A 25655-nucleotide genomic window follows, 5' to 3' on the forward strand; every position below is an offset into this window, starting at 1 on the left:
TTCATTAGTTGCGTATAACACCCAGTGCACCATGCAATAAATGCCCTCCTTTCTACCCATCACCAGCCTATCTCATTCCCCCACCCCCCTCCCCTCTGAAGCCCTCAGTTTGTTTCTCAGAGTCCATAGTCTCTCATGCTTCATTCCCCCTTCTGATTACTTCCCTTTCTTTATCCCTTTCTTCTACCGATCTTCCTAGTTCTCATGTTCCATAGATGAGAGAAGCCATATGAAAATTCTAAATAAAAAGTAGGAAATAGAAACAAAAAGCACAGAATGAAGAAAGAGAATCTAAATATCAATAAGGTCCATTCTTTGGCTTTTATTATTATAATTAATCTTACAGTCAAGTTAATCCACCCTCCCCATGGATAAAAATGATCATAGTGATTCCATTTGTAATTGTGTAGAGACAAGGCTACAGTAGTTACAGTTGTGTATGTTTACTTTGTTTCCCAAAAAAGAACATTTCTTACGACTGTAGAAACCTGTCCAGGCTTCAGGTACCGACTCTTCAGTTTTGACATAGCTGCCTTCACTTCTTTGTTCCTCAGAGTGTAGATAACTGGGTTTAAAATGGGAGTAAAGATGGTGTAAAACACAGCAAGGACTTTGTCAACAGAGTAACTGCTGAAGGGCCACACATAGATGAAGATGCATGGTCCAAAGAACAGTATGACAACAGTGATATGAGCAGTCAGTGTGGAGCGTGCCTTTGCCATGCTAGCAGAGGAACGGTTCCTGACTGTGATAAGTATCACAGTGTAGGAGACAACCAAGAGAAGAAAAGAACTCATAGAAAGAAAGCCACTGTCTGCAACTATAAGCAGGCTGACAACGTAAGTGTCTATGCAGGCCAGCTTGGTCACTAGAGGGAGGTCACAGAAAAAACTGTCTACCTGATTCGGGCCACAAAAAGGCAAGTTAACAGTAAATGCCAACTGGCTAGTAGTGTGGATGAAACCCACAAGCCAGGAGATGAGAACGAGAATAATACACACACGGCGGCTCATTATCGTCATGTAGTGGAGAGGTTTGCATATAGCAACATAACGGTCATAAGCCATGGATACAAGGAGCACCATTTCGCTGCCAGTGAAAAGGTGAACAAAGAAAATCTGGGCCAGGCAGGCATCAAAAGAAATAGTCTTGTGCTCAACCAGAAAGTCTGCAATCATTTTGGGGGTAGCAAAAGAGGCAACACATATATCTATAAAAGAGAGGTTTGCGAGCAGAAAGTACATGGGGGTGTGAAGGCGGGAATCTGAGGTTACCGTGAGGATGATAAGAAAGTTTCCCAGCAGTATTGCTAGGTAAAGTAGTGAAAATATGAGAAACAAGAAAGGTTGGAGCTCCTTGGAATTAGAGAGGCCCAGCAACACAAACTCGGTCACCCAGGAATGATTTATCTCATTCATTGACTTTGGAAGGAATTTATCTTGTTACCTGAATAGGAGAGAGACAAAGATCAATCAGTGAGCATGGCTTTCATTTCATTTCCCACTTCCCTCCTTAGATGTTCTAATTTCTACTTACATTTATGTATCTGAATTTTCATGCATCATTAAAAATTATATAGCCAGCATAATAACAATAATGAAGAGGGATGGATGGGAGAGTTGTTGAGATGTTTGACATTGGTATATCCAGTTATATGAATTTGAGAAATGTGATCTACTTACTTTACAAATGAAATTGAAAATCTGAAATGTTTTCTTGACATTATAGAAATCCAGTCTAAGAAATTACAGAGCCAAAATCTGAATCAGTTTTTTTTTTTACAAACTGCATAACAATTTTTTGAATGGCTAACACAGAGGAAGACAATTTCACAATGTTGACCCCAAAAGTTAGACACAAAATTGTGTATAGTATAGGAACCTGTTTAAGTAAAGTTCAAAAATAGGCTATACTAATCTATGATATTAAAAAGGCTCCTGGAGTGGTTATCCTGAAAGGGGAATAAGAACTGTTAGGTGACAGGATGGGCATCTGATGTGCTGGTAATGTTCTGTTTCCTGATGTGGTTGATAGGTACATGGAAGTGTTTACTTTGTGGAAAACTTACAAGGTGTGCAAGATCTGCCATGTGTACTTTTGTGCATATTTTATTTATTAATAAAAAATCCAGGAGATAAAGAGATACCATTAGATTGTGTGAGAGCTCATAGGCAGAATCATTGCCTTGAGTGATTAGATCTTATTCCCTTCTCTATTCAAATTGTATGAACTAAAATACAAAACCTTGCAAAACCCAAAAATCTAGAGGTTATTGGAACTCTTCCTAGAGTTGTGACTCAACTCTTCCTGGAGTTCTATTATAAGAAGGAATCTAGTGCATTTGTTCTTTTCAATTATTCCCTCATGTTAAGCTTCATTAAGCTCAGCCATTGTTGCTAATAGCCACAGATGTATTACTGAGTTATGACTGACATTTTATTTGATTTGGTGGGGCTTTTAAAAATTATAGTTGTATTATACAGTAGTATTCATAGTAAGAAATTCAGAGCATGGAAAAACAATATTTCTTCTTTTTTACTCAGTTATTCTACATTCTGTTTTATCAACACTTTCTCCCTTTTATGTTATTTATACTTTTATAAGCTATCTGGAACTTGGAAACATTGTATAGTGAATAAGAAAAATAAAATGTGAAATGTAAAGAAATCTCTCACTATATACCTCTAAATCAGGTCTTTGGAAGAGTGTCTTATTTTAGTGGTTTCTAATTATCTGCAGTTTTTGATATTAATGTCTTCTTAAATTGCAATGTCTTCTTAACTGCAAATCGCCTAGTGTTTCCTTGAGTTTCGCTGGAGGATTTACACATAAAGACAGGGCATGTGATGAATAATTTTAACTTCCTGGAACCAAATTCAGTGACTCACCCCTATATTTAAAATCTCCAGTTCTCTGGAAAATTCCCCCAAAGAATTAATTCACATATCATCACCAATTATATCAAAGTTATGGCTCTAGGATTTTCAAAAGAGACTAACAACAGCATCTGAAGTCAGAACAGGCTGGAGGTAAGATAATATAATGGACTAAGTTTGTCTTTGAGGAGCCACCACATTCTCCTCAGTGCATTTTTCCCTTCCTCATTACTTCTTGGTAGCCTGTTTTTAAGTGAACTCCAGGTACAGCATGGCCTATCCTCCCTGGGAAACACCCTGACCCTTAGACTCCTAGACACAAATACTGTAATGAATGCCTAGAAGCAGGCAAGGAAATGATACCCAACAAGACCAACTAGTAGGGGTTCATATGTGTCCTGTCAGAAACAGCAAAGCCTTAAATTAAGCGCAGGGAATGAATCTCCCAGGGAGACCTTCTATAGATACAGCAGAAAGAGGTGGCAGAGAAGACTTTCTGGTATCCTTAGAAATAAAACACATAATCCACTTATGTGAGAAAATCACCACAGGAATCATCCTCCCAATAAATCTTCTTCAAAGCTCTATGCTTCCACGTCAGTGGTTCCTTGGGGGGGGGGGGAGCGAGAAGAAAGAAAAGACCCTGTTTTCCATGGGGGAAAATAGTAGGCAAATTGATTCAATCAAGAGTTGGGTTTCTCAATATAGAAAACCAACATGATGAGCTACAGAAGCTCTAAATAGTGTACTCTAAATAGAAATCCTTTAGTTCTGATATAAATGCATTCTTCCTTAGGTGATTTGCTCTGTAAGTAAGTAAATGCCTCCTTTCTCAGGGCACTGTGCTGTGCACTGGCGATAGAGCAGTTAGGTTTGTAACTTGTCTCCTGAGAGATCACTTACTAATAATCATCCCTTTTTTATTTAGTGACATTGATGAGTCCTCATTTTCTTCACTGGTGAGCACATTACTTTTAAGTGAAATAGGTATCTTTTTAAACCAAATAAAACTGCTGTAATATAGTGAAAATGTAAAGCTATTAAAATTTTTAAAAACTATGTTAATGGTTTTTAAATTCTAAAAAAATCTGTTAGTGGTTTTGGCTCAGGCCGTGATCTTAGGGTTGTGGGATCAAGCCTCTCGTGGGGCTCCATGTGCAGTGCAGAATCTGCTTGAGGATTCTCTCTCTCTCCCTCTCCTTCTCCCCCTCTCCTCACTCATACATGGTCTCTCAATAAATAAATAAAATTTTAAAAAATAGGGGCACCTGGGTGGCTCAGTTGGTTAAGCATCTATCCCAGGGTCCTGGGATCAAGCCCCAAGTCAGGCGCCCTGCTCAGCGGGAAGCCTGCTTCTTCCTCTCCCTCTGCTGCTCCCCCTGCTTGTGCTCTCTCACTCTCACAAAAAAATAAAATATTTAAAATAAAATAAAATGTATTGTTTCAAATCAGAGTATTTTCTGATAATTTTACATGCTCAAAGATAGTATGACCTGATTCATCCAAGAATGAGTTTCTTATTAGTAGATGTGTTCTTGCAAAGACCAATCTTTCATTTCTTGTACTATTTGAAATTAAATTAATGCATGCATACAGGGTTGTACTGGATGACCCTGAGGTCCCTCCTTTTTGAAATTCTGTCAAATCTTTTCCTACTACTTCTATTTTGGATACTATGACTGGTGGATTAAATGAAGTAAGTGGGAGTATTGTTTATAAGAGGCCAGCAAACACTCTCTCAGATCAAAGATCCATCTTTCACAAGTTTTTCAGCATTGCCACTCCCTCGACTCCCCCCCAGATCTGGATCAGAAATGTAACGCTCACAGGAGGTAAATGCTGGTGCATGGTCTTTGTAAGGATACTGGCAAAGTCCTTTCACTTACCTAAGATGAAATGGGGTGTGTGGATATGTCCTATAATTTGTAGTCATTAATGCTTAGTAAGTATTTAGTTGTTACTTCCACATCTCCTAAGGAAATAGACCTGGCTCTGCAGAGATGAATCATAAAGTTTGCTTTTAAATAAGAAGGAAATAGAGGATGTCCGTAGCCAGGATGTACTGTCTTCATAGAGGTGAGAGAAGGCTGAATGCAGTATTTGAATTCAGGTCCAGAGTAGCTGATGGAGTACTTGGAGCCCTCAGGAATCTAAGAGACAAAGGAGTAGACAAAAAGGAAGACTTGCTAAAGCAAAATTTCCTGTTTCACAGTTTTGCAAAGAATTCAGTCTACCTGTCGCTATCTCACTTCTGTCTTCAATAGCAGTAAACTAGATGATTACAAATAACTTTCAGAGACCTCTAGAAATCGATACCAATCATATGCAACTAAGGATCACACGAAGAGGATTATTTCTTAGTCTCCACTGCAGCTTCAAGTACAGGATATTTACCCACATATATTAGGAAAATGCTTTTTTTTCAACTTAACCTTATCTGACAAGTCCAGAAGTATGGATGAAGTTCTTTAGAGATTTAAATATTGTTCATAAGGGGGAGTTTCGGCAACAATTAGCAACAATTTCATATAAGTTTTCTTTTAAGGATCAGCAAGAATATTTTTTAGGAAGTATCACTTAGGATAGTAATTGTTATATGATTGAGGTCTATAAAGAGAGTATGAGAATATTGTATCATTTTATCAAAACCATGTTAGGAAATATTTAGGCTTTTTCTTCCCTTCATCTCAATACCCCTTGATTCAAATTTTAGATAACTTTGTTCCCTGCTTCTCAAAGATGTATTATATATGATCATCAGATAATTGGATCAAACATTTTGTGTAATAGCAATATAAATAATTTAACATAGTATTAATAAGATTGTAAAAGATAGTGATCATATATGGACTATCCTCTTTTTTTTTTTCTCACAAGAAGGTTATATATCAGGCAAGATATTTGGATTTTCATGTTACTTGTATTTTCTAGTCATGAATTAACAAGGAGCATTCTAATTATAAGGTTTAAAATAGCCTGAAATCCAAATCAACAAATGATGTTCAAAGACATTGTGGACTATAAGAGAAGTAGTAGCCTGAGTTACACAAAGTATCTATTCAAATTCTGCCTCTCAATAAATATCATCACAATTTTAGGCAAATCACATACCCTTCATGGTGCTCTGTGTCTCTTCAAAAAAAGAGGGAAGAAATCTCCCTCCTAATTCTAATATTCTCTAATTCTCTGGCTTTTGAAAGCGTGACCCATCCCCAAAAATTAATTCAATGATAAAATTATAAAAGGTTGTATTGAAATAAAATTATATCCAATTAAAAGGATAAACCCATTCTGGTATTAGCGAAGAAACATGGCCTTCAGTTGCTTCTTAGACTTAGATATTTGGGCAGCTATTAGGCAACATGGTCATAGAATATTCAAAAATTAATTGAAAGGGTGAGGGCTAATTGTCTCTCTCTGTTCCTGTTGTGACCAAATTAGGAGGCTGCAGAACAACAGTGCCTGTCTTGTCCCTAGCCTTATATTGCATAGTCTGGGAGAAACAACCTTCTTCAGGATCCATTGGGTGGGGTGCAAGTGTAGGGGAACCCATGCCTTTCCAGACTTTAATCTCCACTGTTTATACCTTGAAGTATCTTCAGCACATAGATTGAAGAAAGCCATTAAAGTAGTTTGAAGCTAATTAGTGACTTGATGTCATTGGATTGCAGTGACCAAGAGACCCAGAGGAGAGTTGTGATAGTAGAAATCACCTTCATTAGGGGTAATTATGTGAGAGAATTTGTTTGTGTACAAGAGTTACAGCCCATAACCTTGACGATTTTACAAATGGAGAAAGGAGCAGGACTAATGGAAATGCTTTGTCCTGTTGGAGAAAATATAACATGGTGGAAAGAAAAGCAAAGAATAATTTTGTTGGTTATTCCTTTCTGCTTCAGGAGAGCTTTAGCACAGTTTAGGTCCCAAAAGAGTCAAAAATTGAGGAGAAGATATTTGTGCCTTTGCATGGTACACATTAAAATTAAAATATAATTAAAATATAATTTATAATTTTTTGAATTTAAAGCATACATTGTAATGATTTTAATGTATAAAACAATCAACACAATAAAGTTAGTTAATTTCTATCACCTCACAAAGTTACCATTTTGTGGATGTGTGGTGAGAACATTTAAGATTTACTCTCTAGGGGCACCTGGGTGGCACAGCGGTTAGGCGTCTGCCTTCGGCTCAGGGCGTGATCCCGGCGTTATGGGATCGAGCCCCACATCAGGCTCCTCCACTATGAGCCTGCTTCTTCCTCTCCCACTCCCCCTGCTTGTGTTCCCTCTCTCGCTGGCTGTCTCTATTTCTGTCAAATAAATAAATAAAATCTTAAAAAAAATAAAAATAAAAATAAAAAAAATAAAAAAAAAGATTTACTCTCTAAGCAGATTTCAAGGTACAACACTTTATTGTTAATGGTAGTCATTATGATGTTAATTTGAACTCCAAAAATAATTCATCTTAAAACTGAAACTTTGTAACCTTTGACTAGACCAATACTTCCTTGTTCCCCCACCCACCAGTACCTGGCAACCATCATTTTACTCTCTGCTTCTGTGATTTTGATTAGTTTAGATTCCTCATATAAGTGGTATCATGTCATACTTGGCCTTCTGTCTCTGGCTTACTTCACTTAACATAATATCTTTCAGGTTCATGAGTGTTAATGTGAAGAGCATGATTTTTTTTTCTTTAAGTCCGAGTAATAGTTCATTGTATGTATACACCACATTATCTATTCAATGGATATTTAGGCCCATCTCTTGGTTATTGTGAATAACGCTGCAGTGAACGTTGGAATACATATATCTCTTCAAGATTCTGATTTCTGTTCCTTTGGGTATATACTCAGAAGTGGGGGTCCTGGAACATATGCTAGCTCTATCTTTTTAATTTTTTTAATAATAATATTTTTTTATTATGTTAGTCACCATACAGTACATCCCTAGTTTTTGATGTAAAGTTCCATGGTTCGTTACTTGCGTATAACAACAGTGCACCATACAATACGTGCCCTCCTTAATACCCATCACCAGCCTATCCCATTCCCCCACCCCCCTCCCCTCTGAAGCCCTCAGTTTGTTTCCCAGAGTCCATAGTCTCTCATGGTTCATTCCCCCTTCTGTTTAGCCCCCCTTCTTCCCTTTCTTCTACTGATCTTCCTACTTCTTATGTTCCATAAATGAGTGAAACCTTATGGTAATTGTCTTTCTCTCCTTGACTTATTTCACTTAGCATTATCTCCTCCAGTCCCATCCATGTTGCAGCAAATATTGAGAAATTGTTCTTTTTGATGGCTGAGTAATATTCCGTTGTGTATATGAACCAAATCTTAATCCAGTCATCTGTTGATGGTGCCTTCCACAATTTAGCTATTGTGGACAATGCTGATATGAACATTGCGGTGCATATGGCCCTTCTCTTCACTACATCTGTATCTTTGGCATAAATCCCCAGTAATGCAATGGCTGTATCATACAGTAGCTCAATTTTTAACTTTTTAAGGGACATCCACACTGTTTTCTAAAGTGGCTGTACCAACTTGCATTCCCACCAACAATGTAGGAGGGATCCCCTTTCTCCACATCCTTTCCAACATTTGTTGTTTCCTGCCTTGTCAATTTTTGCCATTCTAACTAGCATAAGGTAGTATCTCAGTGTGGTTTTGATTTGAATTTCCCTGATGGCTAATGATTTTGAACATTTTTTCATGTGTCTGTTAGCCATTTGTATGTCTTCATTGGAAAACTGTCTGTTCATACCTTCTGCCCATTTTTTGATTTGTTTCTTGTGTATTGAGTTTGAGAAGTTCTTTGTAGATCTTGGATACCAGTCTTTTATCTGTAGTATCATTTGCAAATATCTTCTCCCATTCCGTGGGCTGCCTCTTAGCTTTTTGAACTATTTCCTTGGCTGTGCAGAAGCTTTTTATCTTGATGAAGTCCTACAAGTTCATTTTTCTTTTGTTTCTCTTGCCTTTGGAAATGTGTCATGAAAAAAGTTGCTGTGGATGATGTCAAAGAGGTCACAGCCTATGTTCTCCTCTATGATTTTGATGGATTCCTGTCTCACATCAAGGTCCTTCATCCATTTGGAGTTTATCTTTGTGTATGGTGTGAGAAAGTGGTCAAGTTTCATTCTTTTGCATATAGCTGTCCAATTTTCCCAGCACCATTTATTGAAGAGACTGTCTTTTTTCCACTGGATGTTTTTTCCTGCTTTGTCAAAGATTACTTGCCCATAGAGCAGAAGGTCCATTTCCAGGTTCTCTATTTTGTTCCATTGCTCTATGTGTCTGTTTTTGTGCCAGTACCATGCTGTCTTTGTGATCACAGCTTTGTAGTAAAGCTTGAAATCTGGCAGCGTGACGCCCCCAGCTTTGTTTTTCCTTTTCAACAATTCCTTGGCGATTCGGGGCCTTTTCTGGTTCCACACAAATTTAAGGGCTGTTTGTTCCAGTTCTTTGAAAAATGTCATTGGTATTTTGATCGGGACGGGATTGAAACTGTAGATTGCTCTGGGTAGCGTAGACATTTTAATTATGTTTATTATTCCGATCCATGAGCATGGAATCTTTTTCCATCTTTTTGTGTCTTCTTCAATGGCTTCCAAGAGTGATCTGTAGTTTCCAGAGTATAAATCCTTTTTCTCTCTGGTTAAGTTAATTCTGAGATATCGTATGATTTTTGATGCTATTCTAAATGGAATCAATTCCCTAATTTCTCTTTCTTCAGTCTCATTGTTCGTGCATAGAAATGCAACTGATTTCTGAGCATTGATTTTGTATCCTGCCACATTGCTGAATTGCTCTATAAGTTCTAGTAATTTCGGGGTGGAGTCTTTTGGGTTTTCCATATACAGGATCATGTCATCTGCGAAGAGAGACAGTTTGAATTCTTCTTTGTCGATTTGAATACCTTTTATCCCTTTCTGTTTTCTGATTGCTGTTACAAGGGCTTCTAATACTATGTTGAATAATAATGGCAAGAATGGGCATCCTTGTGGTGTTCCTGATCTTAAGGGAAAGGCTCTCAGCTTTTCCACATTGAGACAGGTATTTGCCATAGGCTTTTTGTAGATGGTTTTTATGAAATTGAGGAATGTACCCTCTATCCCTACACTCTGAAGCGTTTTAATCAGGAAAGGATGCTGTATTTTGTCAAATGCTTTTTTTGCATCAGTTGAGAGGCTCATATGGTTCTTGTCTCTTCTCTTAGTAATGTGTTCTATCACACTGATCAATTAGTGATTGTTGAACCACCCTTGCATCCCAGGGATGAATCCCACTTGGTCATGATGGATAATCCTTTTAATGTACTGTTGGATCTTATTAGCTAGGATCTTGTTGAGAATTTTGGTGTCCATATTCATCAGGGATATCGATCTGTAATTTTCATTTTTGATGGGGTCTTTGCCTGGTTTGGGGATCATGGTAATACTGGCCTCATAGAATGAGTTTGGTAGTTTTCTTTCTGTTTCTTTTTTTTGAAACAGCTTCAGGAAAGTAAGTATTATTTCTTCTTCGAATGTTTGGTAGAATTCCCGGGGAGTCTGTCAGGCCCTGAACTCGTGTTTTGGGGGAGGTTTTTGATCACTGCTTCAATCTCTTCATGATTAATCAGTCTGTTTAAATAATAAATTTCTTCCTGTTTCAGACTTGATAGTTAATAGGTTTCCAGGAAGGCATCCATTTCTTCCAGGTTGTTTAGTTTATTGGCATAAAGCTGTTGATAAAAGTTTCTAATGATCCTTCCTATTTTATTGGTGTTCGTTGTGATCCTTCCCCTTTCATTCATAATTTTATTAATTTGGGCCTTTTCTCTATTCTTTTGAGTAAGTCTGGCCAGTGGTTTATTGATCTTATTTATTCTTTCAAAGAACCAGCTTCTAGTTCTGTTGATCTGCTCTACTGTGCTCCTGGTTTCTAATTCATTGATCTCGGCTCTAATCTTGATCAACTGCTTCTCGTGCGTGGGTTAGGCCTGTTCTTCTTTTCCAGCTCCAGCTTCTTGAGGTGAGAATATAAAAACTGCATTTTAGATTTTTTTCTTCTTTTGATTCAGGCTTGGATGGCTATGTATTTTCCCCTAGGACTGCCTTTGCAGTGTCCCATAGGTTTTGGACTGATGTGTTTTCATTCTCGTTGGTCTCCATAAATTGTTTAAATGATTTTTAATTTCCTGATTTACCCAATCATTCTTGAGCAGGATGGTTCTTCGTTTCCATGTGTTTGAGTTTCTTCCAAATTTTTCCTTGTGATTGAGTTCCAATTTCAAAGCAGTGTGGTTTGAGAATATTCAGGGAATAATTTCAGTCTTTTGGTATTGGTTGAGACCTGTTTTGTGACCAAGTATATGGTCTATTCTGGAGAAAGTTCCATGTGCATTCAAAAAGAATGAGTATTCTGTTGTTCTGGGGTGTAGTGTTCTGTATATATCTATGAGGTCCATCTGGTCTAGAATGAAATTCAAAGCTCTTGTTTCTTTGTTCATTTTCTGCTTAGGTGATCTGTCTTTTGCTGAGAACAGAGTGTTGAGGTCCCCTACTATTAACGTATTATTATCAATATGTCTCTTTTTTCTGGTTAAGAGTTGGCTTGTGTATCTAGCTGCTCCCCTGTTGGGGACATAGATATTTATAATAGTCACATCCACTTGTTGGATACGTCCTTTAAGAATAATATAGTATCCTTCTGTATCTCTGAATACAGTCTTTAGTTTAAAATCTAATCTGTCTGATATGAGAATTGCTTCCCCAGCTTTCTTTTGAGGTCCATTGGCATAAAAATGTTTCTCCATCCCTTCACTTTCAGTCTGGATTTATATTTAGGTTCAAGATGAGTCTCTTGTAGACAGCAAATGGATGGGTCATGTCTTACTATCCAATCTGCAATCTGTGGCATTTTATATGAGCATGTAGGCCATTCACATTGAGAGTGATTATTGAAAGATAAGATTTTAATTATGTGTTGCCTGTGAAGTCTTTGTTTCTATAGATTGTAAATTTCTGTTCTGTATCTCTCTTGGGGCCTTTTTATTTTATAGAACCCCCCTTAATATTTCCTGTTGTGCTGTTTTGGTGGTTACGAATTCAGTCGGTTTCTGCTGATCCTGGAAGGAAGGTCCTTATCTCTTATCTCTCCCTCAATTCTGAATGACAGCCTTGCTGGGTAAAGGATCCTTGGCTGCATGTTCTTCTCGGATAGAGCTTTTAAAATACGCTGCCAACCCTTCCTATCTTGCCAGGTCTGTGTAGACAGGTCTGATGTTATTCTGATATTTTTACCTCTGTACGTAAGGAATTTCTTCACCCTGGCCACTTTCAATACTGTATCCTTGAATCTAATATTTGCGAATTGCACTATGGCATGACTTGTTGTAGGTCTGTTCTCATTGACCTTGGGAGGGGTCCTCTCTGCCTCTTGGACACGAATGCTTGTTTCCTCTGCCAGATTAGGGAAGTTGTCAGCTATAATTTGTTCAAATATCTCTTCTAGACCTCTCTCTTTCTCCACCCCCTTGGGGATGCCGATGATTCTGACATTGAAATGTTTCATTGAGTCAGTAATCTCCCATAATCTATATTCTTGAGAATGGATTTTTTTGAGCCAAGTTTCTATTTTAACTTTCTCTTCTACCATCCCATCCTTCAATTTAGTAATTTGTTCTTCTGCTTCATTTACCCTGGCCGTCAGATCGTCTAGTTTTATACTGTATTTGATTCATAGCATTTTTAATTTCTGCCAGATTTGCTCTCATGTCCGCCCTTAGAGATTCTATATTCTCATTAATATTTTCATTAATATTTTTTTCAAGTCTACACATCATCTTGACCATCGTTACTCTGAACTCCATTTCTGACAATTTGATTATATCCGTATCCATCAATTCTGTGGCAGAGGCCACAGACTCATTATCTTTTCTTTGCTGGGGGGGGGGATTTCTCCTCCTCGTCATTCTGATGAGGAGAGTTTGCAGGGATGCCCAGAGCCCAAATTATTGACCAGGACCCAGGCAGTGTGCACTTGTTTTATAGGGACCATAGGGATGTGGGCTTCCTGATTTTTCAGCCTACCTTCTGGGGGAGGGGCCTGCCGCGCTGATAGTCAGGCAAACCTATTTGGGTAGAGTCACCCTGTCCCCTGAGAGGGGGATGGGGATGGGCACAATGTGAGCTGGTATTTCCGGACTTTTGTTCTCCGGCTGCTTTCCCTGGCGGTTTTCTGTGACTCTTCTGAGAGTCAGAGCACCAGTGGCCATATCCTAGCCTCTGTCTCAGAACAGACAGATCGCAGTCCGCTCTCCACTGAGCTCTCTTGGCCACTTTAACTCTGTTTCTGTCTGTGCTGCCAAAAACCATGCAGTGACCTGATTGTGCACCCCTCAGCCACTGTCCCAGCCCTCACTTCCAGGGCCTGCAAGTCTCTGTCCTTTGTGCTTCTAATACCACCAGCCACCCCTGGTTCCTGCGCGCACTCCCGACCTCTCTATTTCAGTGTGGTTCGCTCGTGCTCCAGAGTGCTGGTTTTTTAGTCTGGTTTTGCCCATGCTCCCAAGCGCCTGGTATCAGCCCGGTTCCAGTGAGCGCTCCGGAGCTCCAGTTTTCAGTCTGTGTGCGCTCCCGCTCCTGAGGTCCTGGTTTTAGTCGGTTCCAGTGAGCGCTCCAGAGCTCCGGTTTTCCGTTTGGTCGAATGAGCACTCCCGAGCTCCTGGTTTCAGTCTAGATCGAGTGAGTGCTCCAGAGCTCCGTTTTTCAGTCTGGTCACATGCGCATTCCCGGGCACGCAGTCTCAGTCTGCTTTCTTGCGGGTGCAGGTCCAGGAGTCTGGCCACCTCCCCAGTGCAGGTGGCTACTGCTTCTGGGCGCTGGAGTGCAGCAGTCCCTCCCCCTTTCATTTATCTTCCGATATCTGTGCGTGGATTTACAGCTCCCCTCTTTGTACCTCAATACTCAGTGCTGGAGATGTTCATTTGTAGAGATCCAGATGTATCTTCCTGTGTCTCAGGCTGATTCTGTGGGTTTTCAGGATGGTCCGGTAGATATCCAGCTCGACTCAGGTGACCAGCTGAAAAAGGGGTCCCCTACTCCTCTGCCATCTTTTCTCCCCCCTTTTTTTTACCCAACATATTGCCTTTGCAATTCATTCATAAATCAGTAGTTGCTTCCTTTTTATTCTGAGTACTATTCCACACCAACTCTGGACTTGGCCATGTGTCTTGTTCTGTCCAATAGGATAATAGCACAAAAGTGTTTTGCATCTCACAAACGAGAGGCCAGGTGGAGAAAACTGAGGTGGCTTGGCTGATAAGTTAGCTAGCTCCCACTGCCAACTTACCAACCACCAAATATGTGAGTGATGTCATTGTTGATTTTCCATTTTCTAGACTCAGCAGACAATATAGCAGAGATTATATATGCTAGCCCAGACCAGAGAGAGAACCCACTGGGTTTGTGAGTAAATATAAAATGCTTGTTGTTTTGTTTATTTTTAAAATGCTTGTTGCTTTAAACCAATAAATTTTGGGATGATTTGATACCATTTTCTTCTATTTCTCCCTGCCACATCACTAAAATTCTGCAGTAGTTAAATCCTTGACTGCTCAATATCCTATGGTCCCCTTTATGGCTCCAGTTCTTACTAATTTCCATTCCCTTCTTTTTTCCTTCAGGCAAAGGGTGGCAAAGCTTCTTGCTGCTAGTCTCTGGATACCTCATTTAATTCTGCCAGGGCTTCTATGCATTATATGTTATATTAAAAATCTCTGCCAAATGTTGCTTTTGTGACCTTACTTTGCATACTTCTTGACGTATTCTAAAATGATCTTAGATTTCATCATTCCATTAAAACCATTCCCATTTATCTTTTAGCTGCCTGCTCAAAACTTACAAAAACTTGAAAAAAAAGTGGCCTGCCAAGGTACTTCACTAAAAAAAGGCCTTTGGTCTTAGGAGAAATTATATCATCCCCTTGTGAGAAGAAGGTGCTAGAAGTAGTTACAGTATTAAATAACATAATACAAAATTTTTATAAAATAAAATAAATAAATAGCATGTTTTCTCTGTACTACATATCCAGTTACATACTGAATATCTCCACTTCAAGTCCATTATGTACAATACTTAATCATCATTTTCCCCATATTTGACACATAATGAATGTTTAAAAAATTAGAAAATGAGCTCCTCTTGGAGTATGTATCTTCTTGCTAGTTAGCTAAGCAAGAAATCTGAGAGTCAATGCTGATTGTCCCTTACCTTCAAATGCAGCCAATCAATGGGACTTCTTTTTAAATACCTCTGAATCTGTTCAGTTCTATCTGTCCAACCCTCATCTCACATTGTGGGGAATCCATTTTTCTCTCTTAAAAGGCAGCATCCTTTACGAGTTTCTTTGATACTTCCAAAGATAATTTATAGATAGATAAAATTTATAAATAAATACAAATATATAATATATTTTTTACATTTATATCATTAAACACAAATGGTAACATGTTTGCATATGACTCTACACGCTGATTTTTCTGATATATGAATACTTTGTGGAGATACTTCCTATTTGTATATACGTAATGCCATAATACTTTTTTTGTCTGAAAAAAATGATTGCCATTCGCAACAACATGGATGCATTTAGAGGGTCTTGTGCTAAGTGTAATAAGAGAAAGACAAATACCATGTGATTTCACTTACATGTGGCATCTAAAAACTAAAGAAATGAATAAACAAAAAGCAGAAACAGATTCCTCAACACAAAGAACAAACTGATGGTTGCCAGAGGCAGGTGAGGTGAGGGGATGGGCATAATGAGTGAATGGGGTGTAGGAAATACAGGATTCCGGTTATGGAATGAATAAGTAATGGGAATAAAAGGTACAGCATAGGGACTATAGTAAATGGTATTGTAATAGCACTGTATGGTTACAGGGGTAGCTACACTTACTAGTGAGCATAGCATAACGTACAGAGTTGTTCACCATGTCATACACCTGAAGCTAATGTAATATTTTGTGTCAACTATATTTCAATTTAAAAAATACTTATTATCTTTCATGGTTTCTGTATGCTAAGAATTCAGTAATGGTTTGACTGGGCAGTTCCAGCTTGGGGTGTCCTATTCTCATAAAGCTACAGTGAAAGGCTTGGCTGGGACTGGACGATACACTTCTGTGGCTGGCAGTTGGTGCTGGAGGTTGGAAAGAGGCCTCCATTCCTCTCCATAGACTTACCTGAGTGTCCCCATGATATAGTAAGTGACTCCCTCCAGAGCAAGCAGTCTGAAGAGAGCGAAGTTTTCTGTGATCAGATCTCAGAAATACCCCCATGTGGTCACTTTTACCGTATTCTGTTGGACACGCAAGTCATCTCTAACTTGGTGTGGAAGGGACAAAAGAAAAGCATGAAAGCCAGGAGGTTAAGATCGTTGAAGCTTGGCTACCACAATTGCCATATTTAATTTTGGCAGGAATGGGAGGTAATGGGTGCCTTTATGTGCTATTGCTGGGTGTGTAAATTGGTATACTTCATTTAGGGGATGATTTGATAGTGGCTAATAAGATTTAAAATCTTTGCATATATTCTATGTCCACTGCAGCAGTGTTTGCAATAACAAAAAGAAAAGGAAAAAAATATCTAAATAAGGGAGTAAATAAATTGTAGAATACTATGGAGGAGTTAAAAAGATGTGGCAAATCTATGATTGACCATAGAAAGATTTCTAAGGCACATTGTTAAGCAACAAAGAGAAAGCAAATACACTTCCATTTATATAAGAAGGAAAAAGCACATTAAAACTGATTTTATATGTTGCGTATAAATGAATGGATACAAAAATCCATGGCCGACCTCTTGAAGGGTAATGTAAAAATTTTGGCAGTTACTTCTGAAAATAGTGGGGAGTGGATGAAGCACCTTTGCTTTATAATTTTTTGTCTTATTTGAATTTTTAACAAAATGTCTTTAACAATCTAAACATTTAAACTTGGTAACATACTGACAGCTTAAGATATCCTCTTCTAGTAAAGAATATGGGCTTTAGCAATTAGACTTTATGATATTTATTTTAGCTTTCAGAGCCCCTTTCTGATTTATAAATTTCTAATTGCTGCTACAATTTTGTTGATCTCAGAGCTACTCTGTAGAAAATTAAGGGAAGAGGACAAGGTCTCAACTTCCAAGTCTTTCACTTGTGGTGTTGTAATGCATAAGAAGTGACTGTTAGATACACAGGCATTAAAATATTGCCTCCCACTTAGCCTCAGTTATATCATCTATAAAATATAGATAAAATATAACACTGCCCACCATACAATGCTACTGTGATCAAATGTGACACTGAAAGTTGTTGGCACTTAACTAGACATGCAAAAAGTGGCCACTGTTAGTTTAGATCCATTCTACATTTCTTATCAAAAATAGAGCATTGTTTTGGTCGGTATGGAGGATGTGACTGAATACATGCTAAGTGGAATGAAACTAATCATGACTGGTGTTGGTTTACTTTTATTCTCCCGCCAAGACTATTTAAGGAAGGAAAACCACCTGGATCAGAGCTATTAGCTTATGAGAGTGTATTTTCTTAGACTATAAAATCAAAACACGATCTGTTGTGTTACAGGGGGAAATAGTCTTTAAACAACTATTACATGAATACTTAAGCATCCATATCTAGACATCTGTCATTAGAGATTTAATAACAATATTTGAGGTTTCTTTTTTCTTGGGGGGGTTGAGGTTTCATGTTTTATTGGTCTTGCCAACATGGCATACTATCAGACTTTTGGATCTTTGCCAATCACATAGGTAAACAAAAGAATTTTGCTATACTTACACTTGTATTTTCTTATAGGATAGTTTTACTATTTATTAATATGTTCAAAAGTCACTTTCATTACATTAATAATTAATTCCCTATTCATATACTTTGCTAATTTTTCTGCTGCCTTGTTGGGCACTTACTTACTGGCTTCAAAGAGTTCTTTGCAAATTAATGATATCACCCCTACAAATAGTACTGCTTTTCACCTAGTTTTATCTTTAACTTTGTAAGAGGCCTTTAAAACAACAACAACAAAACAAAACCTCTGTGGAAAATTATGTAGTCAGATTTAGCAGTCTTTTTTTTTTTTAACTTTATGACTTTAGGATTTTTTCGTCAAATTTAATGTGATAGGTTGTGCCTGATCACTCAAAATCCAAGTAAATCCAATGGTGAAGAATTTGAAAGTGGAAAAATGTATCTCTGGTAGTACAAAGAACAGAGCAAGTCAAACAGCCACTCCAAAATTCTAATTTCCTTCCTCCTGCTGCTGCTGTTCTCATTCCCCCTCCTCTCCAGTTTCCTCTTGTGCTGTAGCCCCCTTCCCCCACTTGAGGACCAGAGCAGCAAAATGACTTGATTTTTCAGGAATGCTGTCAGTAACTCCCCACCCTCATTTTCACCAGCAAGGCAGAGTTAAAAGGAAAAAAATGCTATCAAAAATGTCATGACTGCATTAATGTTTATTGTGTATTTTTAAAGTTTTTGACACGGTAGAAAAATATATAACAAGTAGTCAAGTATAAAAGATCATTTGACATTGTACAAATGAACCAAAAAGTCTGAATTTCTAAGTAACCTGAAGATAGTAAGCATTATCATCATTCAAAAAGACTGTGTATCTATATCTGAAACTCCGTTTACACTAGGATTTAGCATGCAGAGTTAATTTCTATGCATATAGCCACTAACTTATGTCTTAAAATTGAAATACTGAACCCAGAATGAGGAGAGTTGCAAGCCTTCTGTTTTCTGTTAAGCAATTATTTTCTTTATTGTTAGAATACATTTAGTCTTCCTGTTACAAGGCCTTTTTCATGAAGCAAATCACAGGGAGATGTACATAAAAAAACTTTGGGCTAGCAAATGAAATACTAATAATAGATTTTGTAATATTTATTATTGGGTGTACACAAATTTTACTTTCCCTCTTCTGATTTCCAAGAAATACAAAAGGATAGATTTCAGATTTGGTCATCAAATGATTTTTGTCACTTTGTGTATTGGTATATTTTAGGTACACATGAAACTTTTAAACTTTTTCTGTGAATAATAAACAATTCATTATAACCAATTATTTCTACTTAAAAACAAGTAAACTTGGAAAACAGATATACAGACAGTCCCTGGCTTATGATGGTTTGACTTACATTTTTTTGACTTTATGAGGTTATAAAAGTCATAAGCATTCAGTAGAAACTGTACTTTGAATTTTGATCATGTCCTGGGCTAATGATATGTGGTACAGTACTGTCATATGATGCTGGGCACCCGCAGTTCCCAGTCAGCCAAATAATCATGAAGATAAACAACCAATATACTTATCACCATTTTGTACCCACCCAGGCATTGCTACTCACTTTCAGTAGAGTATTCAGTGAATTACATGAGATTTGAATACTTTATTATAAAATAAGCTTTGTGTTAGATGATTTTGTCCAGTTGTGAGCTAATTTAAGTGTTCTAAGCACATTTAAGGTAGTCTAGGTTAATCTATGGTGTTCAGTAGGTTAGATGTATTAAATGCATTTTCAACTTATGATATTTCAACTTACAATGGGTTTGTCAGGAAGTAACCCCATTGTACTTCAGGGAAGGTCTGCATATGGTCCTGATAGCAATAAATATCTAAAAAACATTTTATAATGAGTATAAATGCATATTAAATCATCTAAAGGACAACAGGAAAATAGAGATAGGGAAGATGATAGATAACCAAATACAATTTATCATTGAACAATGCAGGTGATAGAGACACCAACCCCCTACACAGTAGAAAATCCAGGTATAATTTTTGACTCTTACCAAATTTAACTACTAACAGCCTACTATTGATTGGAAGCCTTACTGATGACATAACCAGTAAATTAAGCACATATTGTATATGTTATATATATTATATACTGTATTCTTAAAGTAAGATCAAGAAAAGAAAATATTATTAAGAAAATCACTAGGAAGAGAAAAATACATTTACAGTATTATACTGTATTTATAAAAAAAATACACATATAAGTAGACCTATACAGTTCAAACCTCTGTTGTTTAGGCATCAACTGTATAAATAACCAAATTATAAATTACCAAAATATTCAATACAGAAAGAAAAGATATGCTAACAAATGTACATTAATGAGGTGAAAGCTATGTTGCAAGACACATTGCTTTTTACTATGTCAATACATGGAAAAATGATATTAAGAAGTTGAAGGTATCAGAAACTCAATTTGCTTATACATTTTGATTGCAGGGTATAAAAATGTCATGTGTTGGGGCGCCTGGGTGGCTCAGTTGTTAAGTGTCTGCCTTCGGCTCAGGGCGTGATCCCAGGGTTCTGGGATCGAGCCCCACATCGGGCTCCCTGATCTGCTGGGAGCCTGCTTCTTCCTCTCTCACTCCCTCTGCTTGTGTTCCCTCTCTTGCTGGCTGTCTCTCTCTGTCAAATAAATAAAAAAATGTCATGTGTTCAGTTGAAAAGAATCACAAGTTTAGTAACACGAATAGCATTTTATGTAGATTAGAATCTCTAAGTTGTTTATAAGATATTTAAAAGGATTATTAAATATTTTCAAGAGAATTTATATTTTAGAATTATAACCAATGACAAATGGGTTAAAATTATACCTAAATCATGAACTGATTTTACGCAATTCCCTTGCACTTCAGACAGAAATCCAGTTCCATAACTCAATAACCCATATCATTAGCAAAAGTAATTGGCATGGTGTTGTGATCCAGTGGAGGCTCTTCCTTCCCCTTCAGGATTATGTTCCCTCATGGTGATCCCTAGTTTTTCCAGGAGTTCACATGACGGTTTCTCAGCTTTCGCATGGCTGACTTAACATCTTCATTTCTTAGAGAGTAGATGATGGGATTCAACAGGGGCGTACAAACAGTGTAGAACACAGAAAGGAACTTATCCACAGAAAGTCTGCTAAAAGGCCATATATAGAAGTAAATGCAAGGCCCAAAGAAAAGAATCACTACTGTGACATGAGCAGTTAACGTAGAAAGTGCCTTGGATGACCTGCTGGACGACCGGTGATGAACAGTGATCAGAATGATGGTGTATGAAATAATTAAAGCCAGAAAACAGCCCAATGATATCAGGCCACTGTTAGTTAGAGTCATAATTTCCATTTCATAAGTATCCATACAAGCCAGCTCTATCACCAGGGGAAGGTCACAAAAGAAGCTGTCTACCTCATTGGGGCCACAGAATGGCAGATCCACTGTAAAAGCCAAGTGACTCACAGAATGAAGAATACCCACAGACCAGGAAATAAACACAAAAATTATACATAGTCTCCGATTCATAATTGTGCTATAGTGTAGGGGCTTGCAGATGGCTATAAATCTGTCATACGCCATAGCTACAAGCAACATCATCTCACTCCCAACAAAGCTATGAAGAAAGAATATTTGGGCCATGCAGCCCTCAAAGGAGATAGTCTTGTGTTCAACAAAGAAGTCCACAAGCATCTTGGGGGTGGCAAAATTAGATTGGCAGATATCAATGAAGGAAAGGTTACTGAGAAGGAAGTACATAGGAGAGTTCAAATGGGAGTCAGAGGAAATTGTAACAATAATCATGATGTTGCCCAGCACTGATGTCACATACACTAAAGAGAAGATGGCAAAAAAGAACAGCTGAAGTTCCCAAGACTTAGAAAGTCCCAGAAGCACAAACTCAGACACCACTGATTCATTTGTATGAGCCATGGAGCCACTCTCTTGTTACCTAAGTAAAAGAAAATCAGGAAAGATCACAATGGTGGTAATGTATCTAGTATATATGCAAAAGAAATATGATAAGATTTCAATCAGAAGTTAATTTAGTTTAATGAAATTGTGTAAGTAATCAATTGACTAACATCTGTGACTGCTGTGAAAAATAGAAGTATGGAAAAATAGGATATGATATGGATGCTTTCATAATTTGGTAGACACATGCATTAAAAAATAAAAAAATATTAAATCCCAAAGAAGCAAATATAAGTGATACATTAATACCACAAATATTGGTAAGATGAAAGAAATTAACGCCAAAATGGTGAGGTAAGGTGTCATGGGATAGGTATTATTTAAGATAAAACATCTTAAGTTTGGAATTTGCCAGCCAAAACTGAAGGAAAAGTCTGTTTCAAGCACAGGGAATAACAGGAAGAAAGATATAAAGGTAGAAGTATGAAAGACATTTTCATAAAGCCATGAATTGAAAGGCCTGGCTGGAGGAGGGTATGCTAAGGAACAATAAAAATGAAGATGGGACTAGCAGGTCAAGAGCAAAGTGTGGATGAAGTTATTAATGCCTTGAAAGGAAGGCTAAGTAGACTAGATCAATATTCTTTAAACTGAAAACAATAAAGTGCTTGACAATGTGTTAAGAAGCTTAATGGAAGCAATTTGCCATATTATGAAAAGAAGAGGCAATGTTGATACTCTGAGGTTTCTTTAAACATCAAGAATGTTTCTTCATCCATTTAACAGTAATTTATGAGTCCACCTTCTGTCACATAATGATCAATTTTGAATGAACCACCAATGTGTTTTCAGTGTATTCTGACTCTATCTTTTGTCTCTTCCTAAACACATCTGACACACCAGGATTTATCAAAATCTGTGACACCTTTCAGAAATCATCCTTTTGGAAATATTCCATTAACTATACATGGTGCATTTTGAATGCGTAACAGATTTTCAGAAGAGTAAAGTTTAGTGTTTGAATTCCCTCCTGAGTGTTTTTTGCCATTTCACACCATATGGCCATTTGATCTCAGAAGAAAATCCTACGTAACCTCTGGTTGTTCAGGAATCATTTTTACCTTTAGTCCTGTGTACCCAACAATACACAGTAGGTATTTATTTGTCGTTATACTGATTGATTTTGTACTCTGTATTTGGCCATGATATATATAGCTAATATGATCAATATTTAAAACTTTAAAAGCAAAATTGTACAGGTAAATATAAATCAATTAAAAATGTTTAAACTGTTATAAGCTTTCATAATGGCTGTTGAAGTAACCTAAGTCCTACTCTTTCAAGGGTTTCTATCTTTGCATTTGAATTATAATATCTAATTTTAAGAAGAATGCCTAGACTTAAGTGACTGAAGAATATAAACAGATGGATAAGGCATGAACTGACCTCCATATGAATTTCTTTTGTGGGATGCTTGTCTCCAAGTGGAAGAGTTGAGCCAATGCTGGCACGTCTGATCACATATTTACAATGCAAAGGGGGAGAGAAGGAGGCAAATAGGAAAAAGATTCCTATTTCTAAGATGTAAAATCCTAAAGGACTACAGTTATTAAGTTTTAAAATGATGAGATTAAAATTTCAAAATTAAGAAGCTGCCATGAGGGATTTCTTACAGTGTTCAATTTATTGTGTAAAGCCTGCCAAATATGGTAACTTAGTGAGATAACATTAAAGAGTGAGAGGATAAAGGAAGAGGAGGAAGAGAAGGGGAAAGCATAATGGTTAAAACATGTTAGATAAAGTTAGTGGTATTTTTTTTCTTTTCTTTTTTTTAAAGATTTTATTTATTCATTCTACAGAGATAGAGACAGTCAGGGAGAGAGGGAACACAAGCAGGGGGAGTGGGAGAGGAAGAAGCAGGCTCATAGCGGAGGAGCCTGATGTGGGGCTCGATCCGTAACGCTGGGATCACGCCCTGAGCCGAAGGCAGACGCTTAACCACTGTGCCACCCAGGCGCCCCTAAAGTTAGTGGTATTAATTCAATTTTTAAAGATTATTTTATCTTTGAAAAAAAGATACTCTGAAAATAAAATTTTCTACAAATTCTGTTTAATACCTAATGAATGTTAAGGTTTGTCAGCTTTCATTTTTCAAAATATATGAAATAACTAGAAAATCCTTTCCACACTGAATTTCCTACGATTTTCTTAATCCAAGTAGAGTAAACCAGGTTCAGTGTTAGATCTCATTTTCTTTTTAATAATTAAGACAGGTACCCATTAGAAGAGATAAATAATATATGCCGCTTAGTAGTTATGTGACTGACCTTAGAAGATAATTTCCAAGGCTGTTTTCACCTCTAAAATTCTAAATGCAGGGGCAGTTATATTATGGAAACGTGAAGTTTATACAAGTCACTCAGAATTCCTTGGATTATGCACAGAACACCCAGAAGCTTCTCCATTAGTGAGTCATTCATGTTTTCATCACTAGAATACTTCAGAGATACAAATGTTTTCAGATCAGAAAATGTACTGTAAGATAATTTCCTCTTCCCAATGTAAGACCAGGTCTGATATATAGAAGTTAATGTTATATCAGTATCCATCTAAAATATCACAATAGAACTCCAAAACCATAAACATGCATATTTTTTCTTTCCATTATTTTGTCTTGTAATAGTTGATTACCTGTAAGTCTAGCAATATAAAACAATCAAGGATACCCTTGTTGTCCTACTTTGTGTAGCTACTCCTTCTTCATTCCAGGGAAATTTTGATGGTCAACAGATACTTGCTTAACAGATGGCTAAATATTCTCTGAATAGAAAGCATGAAAGAAGTAAAGAAGGGACAGATAATGGTTATAGCATACTTCCCTTTATCAGGTGGTGATCCTATTATATCAGAGCTGCCGGAAGCCAGTGTAATGGGAAATCAACAGAGGTGGAGAGCAGGAATTGCCTCTTTTAGGTGGAGTTTCCAGTTGGACTGAGACAACAACAGTAACTTTTCCTTTTCGATCTTCTAGTTGCTGATTTTACGTCTACAAAACAGTTTGCAAATTATCTAGTCCAAACACGATGGTCAATGCATGTATAATATTTACATGTTTAATCATTTATTCCAGTCCTTCCATTCTTCCTTATTTTCTCCAAATATGGTGTCCCACATTTAGTTTCTAAGCTCCCCACTTTTGCTATGAGTCTTCATACATAAAAATATTTGTGATATGTTCTTGACTTGATGCATTTTAACTAGGTCTGCACTAAGCTGTGCAGAAGCAAGCCCCTCAGGTAGTGAGGTTCCTCTTCTGCTCCTGACTACACAAGTACAGTATCCTAAGGTAAGGCAATATAAAGCCTTCATCCTTATTCTAGGAAACAGATTTCATTGGGGAAGTGAGAAATCACTCATTGGAGATCTGATGTCACCCTGCAGTGGGAGTAATTATGTTTTACAAAATTTTCCTTCCAGGAATGGAAAAGAAAAAATTTTTTTTTACCCCAACTAGCTGGTACATAGGAAAGCAAAATATTATTAGATTTTCACTGACTTCCACTCAGCAAATACTTTTCAACCACTAACTTTGTTTTAAAATAATCCATTTTACAAATGATCACCTAGCTTCAGGGTGGTTTCCTCCAATCACAAGGAGCTCAGTACCTCCCAAGATAGTTCCATCTATTGTTAAATTGCACAACTGATTCTACCATCAGTAGTTTAGTAGAACAAGTGTATTCTCGCTTCAGCTTGATGGGTTTTCAAATACTTGAAGGTGCTCTCATTTCTTTTCCATGAAAAATCTTTTCTCTTGAAATGTATGTCAACAGTCCTTCCAACTGCGTTTTACATAGGAAGTTTCTATATTTCCAAAGGCGGTGATGTAGATGTGAGTTTCAAATGGTCATCTTTAAAGAAGGAAATTGAAAATAAGTTTCCCTATATATGCTCTGTGTGTGTGTGTGTATGTGTGTGAGTGTGTGTGTATACTCTAGTAAAATGTTCACATACTTAGCGATGCATGAACA

The 25655-nt window shown here is 37.3% G+C and overlaps 2 protein-coding genes across 2 annotated transcripts; both read right to left on the reverse strand.

The window, feature by feature from the left end:
- Nucleotides 1–443: 443 nt before the first annotated feature.
- LOC113249204 (olfactory receptor 4K15) lies at nucleotides 444–1473 on the reverse strand. The gene has a single exon (XM_026490721.3). It carries the CDS (start codon nucleotides 1416–1418, stop codon nucleotides 444–446), a length of 975 nt encoding a protein of 324 aa, XP_026346506.2. The 5' UTR covers nucleotides 1419–1473.
- A 19233-nt stretch (nucleotides 1474–20706) lies between these two features.
- LOC113249207 (olfactory receptor 4K1) lies at nucleotides 20707–21642 on the reverse strand. The gene has a single exon (XM_026490723.3). It carries the CDS (start codon nucleotides 21640–21642, stop codon nucleotides 20707–20709), a length of 936 nt encoding a protein of 311 aa, XP_026346508.2.
- Nucleotides 21643–25655: the final 4013 nt, after the last annotated feature.

Source organism: Ursus arctos, unplaced genomic scaffold, assembly GCF_023065955.2.
Source record: "Ursus arctos isolate Adak ecotype North America unplaced genomic scaffold, UrsArc2.0 scaffold_6, whole genome shotgun sequence".
Classification (NCBI taxonomy): domain Eukaryota; kingdom Metazoa; phylum Chordata; class Mammalia; order Carnivora; family Ursidae; genus Ursus; species Ursus arctos.